This window comes from Silene latifolia, chromosome 2 (genome assembly GCF_048544455.1).
Source record: "Silene latifolia isolate original U9 population chromosome 2, ASM4854445v1, whole genome shotgun sequence".
Taxonomy (NCBI): Eukaryota; Viridiplantae; Streptophyta; class Magnoliopsida; order Caryophyllales; family Caryophyllaceae; genus Silene; species Silene latifolia.
This window is the reverse complement of record NC_133527.1, coordinates 140,859,901-140,869,538: the sequence shown is the minus strand read 5'-3', so window position 1 is coordinate 140,869,538 and position 9,638 is coordinate 140,859,901. Positions and strand designations below refer to the sequence as shown.

The 9,638-nt window shown below is 34.4% G+C and overlaps 1 protein-coding gene across 1 annotated transcript; it reads left to right on the top strand.

Moving 5' to 3' along the window:
* Positions 1-8,364: 8,364 nt before the first annotated feature.
* On the top strand, positions 8,365-8,820 carry LOC141641390 (uncharacterized). Its single transcript, XM_074450053.1, has one exon. The coding sequence runs from the start codon at positions 8,365-8,367 to the stop codon at positions 8,818-8,820; it is 456 nt and encodes a 151-aa protein (XP_074306154.1).
* Positions 8,821-9,638: the final 818 nt, after the last annotated feature.

The following is a 9,638-nucleotide window of genomic DNA, read 5'->3' as shown; positions in this document are numbered from 1 at the left end:
ACATCCAATTTTAAATTTGTAAATATTTCAAGTTTACTAAAACTTGCTAAGAGATTGGAAATTGTTTTTAGGATTTTGCCAAATAAGATAACATATGATTAAGTTATTCGCTTATGCTACATTTAAACAATTTTTTCTTTTTAAATATTTCTTAAAGTAGTCTTTTAATAAATAAGAAGTGTTTGAAGTTTTTTGATAGTGACATTATAATCGAAGTTCAATCATAGCAATTTTCTAATATTGACTCTTAAATTAAGAGTAAATGTTTAAATGTAGCATATCATAGTGGATATGTGAGGTATGAAATTACTCCCAAAGAAATTCAAAAGGTTTAGTGATGAAAAGACAAACACAACAAAAATTCAAAAAAAGTTGCTCCAAAAGAAATTCAAAGAAATTGTAAACATTACACCGGTTTAAATCCATCAATGAAAAACACGAAGTTCATGTGTTAACACAATCTAACCAAAAAGTAGCTTTATAAAAAAACAACAATCGTCCAAAATAGTTCTAAAGTTTAAATCGAACATTATCAAATCACTTCTCCGTCTTGACAGTAGCGGTTTTCTTAGTTGCAGAGCTTGCATCACATGATTGAAGGTCAGCAATTGGGGACGACCTTTTCTGAGGAGTTATCTTTGGGCTATTGTCTTCGGTTTGGGATGGTTTCTCCTGAGAAAAAATAGTAAGTTTTTTAGATATATTTACTTAAATACGTGTACGTAGTTTAAGTATTTGATTAAATGATATATTTACCTTTATATCTGAATGTAAAACCATTAATAAAACTGCCACAACTCTCTCTGGAACAAACCCACCTCCCTTTGTGATTTTTGGTAGCCTTAGTCCAACAGAGTTTGCAGCTGTCATAGTATCAACCAGCTGTGCAGTCAAGGTCGATTGTTTTTGCGTACGTGTAGTAATAACCCTCCTGAGAAAAATACGTTATTTAAATATAGGATTCGATAGACGTGAAATAACAAAAAAAAACATTATAGTTCACGCCACAATTTTTATTAAATAAAGACATGGGCAATAAACTACCTTCTCATTTTCTTTTATGTCATTGATTGATTTTATACTATCAAATGTCATGTCATCATTTTCGTCGTCGTCGGTCACGTCAATAATTTGCAAAGAGTTGCTTGCGGCCGGAGTGAAAAGACTGAACAAAATAAGTTAGCGTAAAGTAACCATAGAATTCAGGTAACTATCACAAATACTTTGATTTCAAATTATTTTGATCATATAATAGTTGCTGGTAGTTAAAGTTGTGAAAAAAAATAAAAATAAAAGAGTGATACCTTTGCTCAAATTCTTTGACTTCCGGTATGTCGGGATTGACTTGAAAAACAGTAGCGTTGAAAGTTGTTTGGACGTGCCAATTACCTAAAAAATTAAGTATAAGAGGTTGAATATTAGAGTTATATCAACATTAAATTTATTTTGATAATATAATGTATGAGTTATAGTACCTTCATATTTTTTTGTTTGAACACATTGGATGACAGTGACCTTTGACTGTTCTGGATTGGGAAGTTTGGAAATGATATCGGGTATTTAAACCGTGAAAGGATCCCATAATGTGCATGAAAGCTTTGTTCCCCCAAAAATTTTAAACAAAAAAATTTTAGTTTAAGATATATAAAATTTATGAAGGTGAAATATTTTCGAATTCAAGATAAATAGAGATGAGGTTACTAAAAATCTTCAAGCTTAATTGTACGGCATGCATATTTGTTCGGAGTTTCTGTTATCGGACCAATTTCATATAGCTTTCCTATAACATCTGCAAAGGTCAAAAATGAAATATTTTTTTTTTTAAAAAAAACAGTAGCTCGAAAATAAAAAAATACCAAAGATAAATATTAAATTTTCAAAGCCATACCTATATAATGTGTATTGGGAATTTTACCCTTCAAGATGTCGTTGAAACTTGCAAATCGATATAGACTTATTGAAATTGCTGGATCATTTGTGGAATGAACTTTTGTTGAATACTTAAACTTTAAACGGTATGGATGAGGGGTTGCCTTGTCTAGGCCGGTGTTGTTATCTATTGTTAAGTTGCGAATGGTGTACACCCCACCAACAGACAATTGTGATCCAAAATGGGAAATTAATTGTTTTCAAATAGTTGCTTGGATAACATCATTCTGTAAAAAATAAAAATTGCCAAAAAAAGTTGTTAACAAAAAGAAAAAATTACTAATAACCTGAAATTACAAAAAATTGCTATATGCAGCTTATAGGGGCATTTGATTCATCAATTTAATAATCTGAAATTCGTACTCATAACTTACAAATGTGGAAACCAATAACTTCATTCCGCCTCTCAAATGATAGCAATTTTTTACTGGTTAGTGTTATTAACCAGGAAATTGTTTACTTGTGCCATAAACGATCTAGGTTCCTAATAAGATCCTGCTTGGGTGGGCTTGAGCAATCTTTCATTGCTAGTGGGAGTGAGGATTCACATGTGAGTTTCTATTTTTCTTGCTTCTGTTTATCTGATGTCAGATTTCTTATGGTCATGTGAGATTTTGGTTTTTCAATAGATCTGCTGACAAAATTGTGCTTCAAATATGAATGCAAAAATAATATATGAATGAATACACTTAAATATTTAAAGTACGTTTTTAAGTTATCAGATCTATATTTGTGGTAAGATTGAATTTTGGAGGGCAATTACTTGAATATCCCCTTTTATGGTCTTGAAATTATCACAGTAATATTTAAAGTACGTTTTTATTTCATGGTTTCTAAATAAGTTGCTGTGTGTCCATCTTTCTCAATTTTTTGTGTATACAAAAATTGTTTATCGTGACAAAATTTCTTCATCAAATTGTATAAAGATATTCTAGAACTAAAGTTTATTGCTAGTGTCACAAATTAGCTTAAGTAGTAAGAACTTTCTTACTTTAACCATGAAGTTGGGAATATGATTCTCACCTGCAACATAAGTTTGCTCAATTAAACCAAAAAAAAAAAAAAAGAGATGAGTCAGATGACCCTAATAATAAAGAGTCCAACTTATGACATACCTCTGAATCAACAAATAATAGTTCAAAGGCATCGAGTTTCTTCTTATTATCTTTGTTGTTTTTGTTGCTAAATTCTAGCCTGGACCATTTGTGAACAACCCTAACATTCATTTGAGTAAGTCTAACTCCATATTTGAGTTGACTAATAGTAAGAACATTTGTCATGGCCATTTGAGAAATTGAGAAGAAATTTTTGAGAATAGTTTTGTAGAAATTTTTTTACAGGTTGAAAGATGGAGGGGAAATATGGAGAACGATGGAGGAAATATGGAGAACGGTTCAAGAGGAAGTGAAGGGGAATTAAGAGGAAAATAAAGAGGTTTATGGCAACTGTGATTTCCGAGAAGTTTATGGAGAATATAAATATTTATGGACCGGTTTTTTAATAGGGTAGAGTAAGAGTTTTATGTGTAATTTTATATAGTTTGTTGTTTTATATGTAATTTATATGGTGTTTTTTTTCCGGTTTTTTAATAGGGTAGATTAAAGGTTTTATGTGTAATTTATGTTGTTTGTTGTTTTATATGTAATTTATATAGCCTGTTTTTTTTAATGTGTAATTTCATGTCTATTAATTGTCTCGGTTTTTAAAATAGGCTTTTTTTTAATTGGGTACTGCAATGGGTATTGTGATGATTGTGTTTTTTATGGAAAATTGAAATATGAATGGTGAATTTGAATCAGCCGTTTTTATGGATAATTGGGTTGAAAATGCAATAATTTCACACGGTTTAATATGTGCATTGTGATTACTCGTTTTTTTAATGGAAAATTGGGTTAAAAAGGCAATAATTTCACACGGTTTTTATGTGCATTGCAATTACTCGTTTTTTAATGGAAAATGTGCATTGTAATTACTGAGATTGTGAATAAAAATTGCTTCTTGACACGGCTGACATGGTAATGTGATTGGCTGAGAAAGACTGAGATTGTGAGAGTAAAGGAGAGGGCGTCTAGAGTAGTTTTCTGAAATATGGTTGCGCCACATCAGCAGTTTTACAAGATTCATTTATATATATAATGATAGTATAACTTTAATGTTTCAAGGGTATAACTTTAGTTGCACATAACGTGTGATAAACCAGATCTGAAACCTAAACAATAACAAAACCAGATTTTAAATACTAAATCAGAAAAATATATATAACAAGACTAGATTTGAAAAAAGATAAAACTAAAATATAATACTAGATGATATTTGAAATATAAAACAAGACAGCATTTCAAATATACATTTGCAAACCCGACCAACCACCACCACATTAACACACACCCTCATTTATAATTATAAAAAAAAAACAAGAAATAAGGACAGATAAGACGACACGGCCCAGATCTAAACAAAAAAGGAAAAAAAAAGTAAAAAAAATGAAATGAAAACGGAGGAACGACCATATATGAACAACATCACCATATATGAACAACATCACAGACCTACGCACACCATCAGACTCACCAACCAATTAGCACCTCCTTACACGAACAACACCACAAACGATGACAACCTTCCTCGCCGGAGCACTTAGTTTATCAAAAAGGAGGGAGGAAGGACGACGACTTTTATTGTAGATCTAGGTTTTTTGAAGGAGGGCGGAAGGACGACGGCTCGTGGTTGTCGAAGTGGTGGAGAGGAGGTTGTTATTATTGGTGTGTGGGGTCAGCGACGGGAAGAGCGCAGTGAGGTGGTGGTGGTGTCGGGTTGGTGAGTGAGGAAGGCGTGTGGTGGGAATAGTGGTCGTGGGGCGTCAATTTGCTGTGGTTGTTGGTGGCGGTGGTCTGGTGCGGAGGTGGGGTGGTTGGAGGCAGCATGAAGGAAGAGGAAGGACGAAGGGGAGGATATGGTAATCTGGCGGCAAGGGTGGGGCAGGTGGGACGGTTGTGGGGAGGCCGGAGAAAGGAAATGAAGGAGAATGGGGGAGAAAGGCTCTGCCGGAGTAGGGAAATAGGAGAGGAGGAGGTGTGTTTTTTTTATTTTAGTTTATTTAGCTTTTATTTTTGCTTTTTGTGAGAGAAATTGAGAGATAAGAATGAGAGAGAATGTGAGATTTAGAGAGAGGAGAGAAGTTTGTGATACTGAGGAATGAATTGATTAGTGTGGAGCTTAATTGCAATGAGGAGCTAATTAGAGAAGGTGAATTTGTGGCCATCCATTGAGATCTAATCCCGGCCTTCCATCCCCTTTATCCAAGAGCTTATAACAAGACTTAGGGATTTATAAGATGTAGTTGACTCATGAGAACCTCTCTCTCTCTCTCTCTCTCTATATATATATATATATATATATATATATATATATATATATATATATATATAGTATTAGGATCATGTAAGTCCTCCTCTTCCCCTTGAGTCCATAAGTCCTCCTTAGATCCCTTGGATGAGGGAAATGGAAGACTGAGATTTACACAAGAAAAAAGGGGATTAAAGCTAATTAAACCACTCTCTCACTACCCACACTAATTAATCCTAATTAACCACTAATTCAATATATATACTTTTTTCCTCCCACCTTATCTCTCATCCACACAATTTCCTTCACACACTTTCTCTCTAAAAACCTCTCACTCTCAAAATCCCTAAAATTCAAAACCCAAAAAAAATAAAAAAATTACCCCCTTTCTTCCCCAACCCCACCGGCCACCACCACCTACCCCACGAACACCACCACCCACCCCCACACCCCCGCCTGCTGCCACTGACCACCAACCGCCCACCCCACTTCTCTCTCTCATTCCCCCTTGCCACACCGACCATCAGCCGCCCACCCACCACCACCTCCCCTGCCCTTTTTTTTTCCAGATCTGAGCCGCCTTCACGGACAACGTGCCTTCACCACCACGAACTTCCCTACCCCACCTCGACCTCCCTCCCCGGCCTCATATCTCACGGACCACCCTACCGTACTCAACCACCATTCTCGCAATCAACCAACATAACTCTAACTCTAAGGCTGTAGATCTGGCGGTCCCCACCATACCACGATGCCGGCTGCATTAGTTGTGGTGGGGTTGTTTGTTTTCAGATCTGTTAAGATATCGTTCCTTTTTTTTAGATGTCGTTCCTTTTTTTTTCCTTTTTCAAAGTTATTATTTTTGTTATTTATTTTGTTAGATGTTGGGTGTTGCTGTGTGTCGTAATTTTTTTTTATTCCTTTTTTTTTTTCAGATTTTTTATTTGAAATATCGTATTACACTTTTTCAGTAAAATTACACTTTTTTCTACTAAAGTTACATTTTTTTTCTATTAAAGTTACACTTATTAAAATTACAGTTTTCTCTATTAAAGTTACACTCATTAAAGTTACACTTTTCTCCATTTAAATTACACTTTTTTCTATTAAAGTTACATTTTTTCTGTTAAAATTACATTTTTCTCTATTATTAAAGTTACACTTTTCTCCATTAAAATTACACTTTTATCTATTAAAATTACACTTTTTTCTATTAAAGTTACACTTTTTTTTATTAAAGTTATATTTTTTCTGTTAAAGTCACATTTTTTTTTACTTTCAATCTCAACCATCAATATTGGAAGATCCAAGAGATGTAGTGAGGACTTATGGACTCAAAATATATGAGGGACTTATAAGAACTTGTTTCTCTCTCTCTCTCTCTCTCTCTCTCTCTCTCTCTCTCTCTATATATATATATATATATATATATATATATATATATATATATATATATATATATATATATAAGTCTTGATCCGGTGAGAATGTCAACTCGGTGAGAACGACTATTAACCCTTAGATTAAAATAAGATCAGAAGATTATTATTAACCCAGATTCACTGACAACTCTAATCGTTATTTACACCTCTCAGAAATAGGCTCTCACTACGTACACATGACATCCCCATCACCATCTCCTTCACTGTGATCACCTGATGCACCAACGTCGCCACCTTGAGTCTCGCACCGCGCCGACAGCATCCACGGCGGAATAAATCATCGACTGTTCTCTCTCTTTTACTCTTCCTACCTCGTCATTCACAGTTTCGCACCATCACCGTCCTGCTTCACTTTTTATCAAGTAGTAGGTCGCCGTCAATCAGTAATCAGGGGGATTAATTGAGAAGATAGTATAGATGCCTCAAAGACATAGATTATATGAGGAAACCTTGGATAATCCGGATTCACATCTGTTAATTCAACATTAGATGGTATACCACAACGAGCTTCACCTGCATTAACAAATTGCAATTGCAATCTCAATATACAAAAACAACCCAGAAAAACAAATTGCAATCTATACTTTTTCTTGATATTTATGTATAACTCGGCCCTTAATTATGGTTGCTTAATGTATTTACATCATAATTAGCAATTAAATCAATTCTATTGACCAGTAAAATCCATTATTTTGCACTCATTATTACCCAAGAAATCAATGTCACAGTTAGAAGCTAAATTGATTAAAAGTAATGGAACCTGCCTCATTTTCGACAAAACCCGAAGAATTTAAGCCGATCAATAAAAACGATATCAAAGAACATCAAGCGGATAAATAAAAAACTCTCTCCCGCATCCTCTCTTACTCTAATTCCGGTTCGATTATCATATCCAGATTTGCGACACCGACACCGGAGCCGTCTCAAGTTGTTGAAATCTCACCGGAGTCTGTTGAGGTGGTTGTTGTAACCTTTCACCTTTACTTTCTGCTTTTAACCATCGCCACTTCGAGCTACAAAATCAGTTTGAGCTACACGAAATTTGTGTATCTGGGTTCTATATTGTTGTATCTCAAACCAATTTTTATGTACCTAGCCATTAATTTTGTGTATCTACGTTAGATACATTAAAACAATGGCTAAATACATTAAAAATTAGTGTAGATGCATTGAAATAGACGGGAAATCAAGGAATGAGAGGTGGGGTAGGTATTCCGGAAAAATCTCACGGAATCGTTGCCCACTTGGGAAGGATTCTTCGGGAAGGGGTTTTGATGGTCCATTTAATTGCGTGCTTTGTGATTCACAAGAAACGGAATCACCTGACCACCTGTTCCAGGATTGTTCTTTTGCTAATAGAGTTTGGGTTGGAAGTCTCCTGGGGATTAGGGCATGATCTGGGGATAGTTTGAGGCTCCAGTCTTGGGTTTGTAATTGTCTCTTTGTCCTCTTTAAAGCTAACAATAAGCAAGAGGCTTGTCTCTCCTTCTTGTGTACCATTTGGACTATTTGGGTGGTAAGGTGCAGAAAGATCTTTGACAACACCGAGTGCTCCCCTATTGGTGCTATCTTATTATATCAAGATTCCCTTAACTTAGCTCTTTCTGTTGAAGATAGAAAACCGGGGGCCATACCTTACCAAACACCCATGGAGGAGGACTTGACTAAACTTAGAAATAGAGTGCCCTTTCCTTTGATTCAGAGTTCTGTGAGCTGCTCTCGGTATCATATTTATGTGGATGCGGCGTGGTCTAAGGAGCTTGCTGCCGGGTTTGATGGATGTATCATTTTTGATAATGATGTTGTTTTTGAATTATGTATCAAAAGAAGTGTTAAGAATGCTGAACAAGCGGAAGCTTTGGCAATTAAGGAAGCTTTAAAGTGGGCACTCTCTCGCAACATCCTTCATATTAACATTTTCTCTGATTGTCTACAGGTTCTTGCTCAAGTCCTACGGTTCTCTCAACTCAAACATTGGACTAGGAATACTATTGACGATATAACCGATCTAGCGACAAACTTTCATTGTATTTCTTTTGCTTATGTTCCTAGAATTTGTAATAAAGCTGCTCATAGGATAGCTAAGCGTGCTATTAAAATGTAGATCTAGTTAACCCGATTGTTAAAAAAAAAAACCTTGATTACTTATCAAAAATTTACTTGGCTTTCAATGTAGATGGATTATTATTTATTATTTTTCTTTTTTAGATTTGTTTATATCATCATATGCTAAAGTAGACAAGTACATTATCATTCACACTTATTTGATTTTTCATGTATATCATTCTAATGTTCAAAGTGTAATTCGTGTAATAATTAATTTGTTTACCGTGGTGTTGCAAATTTGGGACTTTCAGCGACTAATATACGTGCTTGTACTTTCGGGTCGATGCGCGTTGAGAGTTTAATCCCTTTGCATTCATTTTTAATGGTTTTAGCCTGAAGATAAATAGAGTAATGTATTGCTCATACATGTCTTGTGTTTTGCCATCATATTGTCCTTCCCCTGCCTAAGCATTTGATTAATTAGAACCTCATTTTGATTAGTAATTTATGATTACTCGGATTGTCTATAATAAATTTTGAATTTTATGAGACTGGTTGAATGTGATGAATCTATTATTATATTATAGTCAAGAAGCATGATTCCTTCACATTTATGTTCTGATTACACTTCTATTATATATAGTAATAACACAAAACTAAAAGTGTTATAATATTTCTTTGTATGATATACTCTGGTGTGTTTATAATTATATATATATGTATATTAATGTGATGCAATACTATAAATTTTTTTATAACAAAACTAACATGTCATTCTATACAGCAAGCCAAGTGAATCAGAGAAAGTATTGATTGGAGTCTACCTAAATCACCATGATATACTTTGTAACCATGAGCCCTTAGTGATGATAAATT

Bases quoted from the DNA above. Each gene is read 5' to 3' on its own strand.
- LOC141641390 (XM_074450053.1), top strand. From the start codon at position 8,365: ATGGAGGAGGACTTGACTAAACTTAGAAATAGAGTGCCCTTTCCTTTG.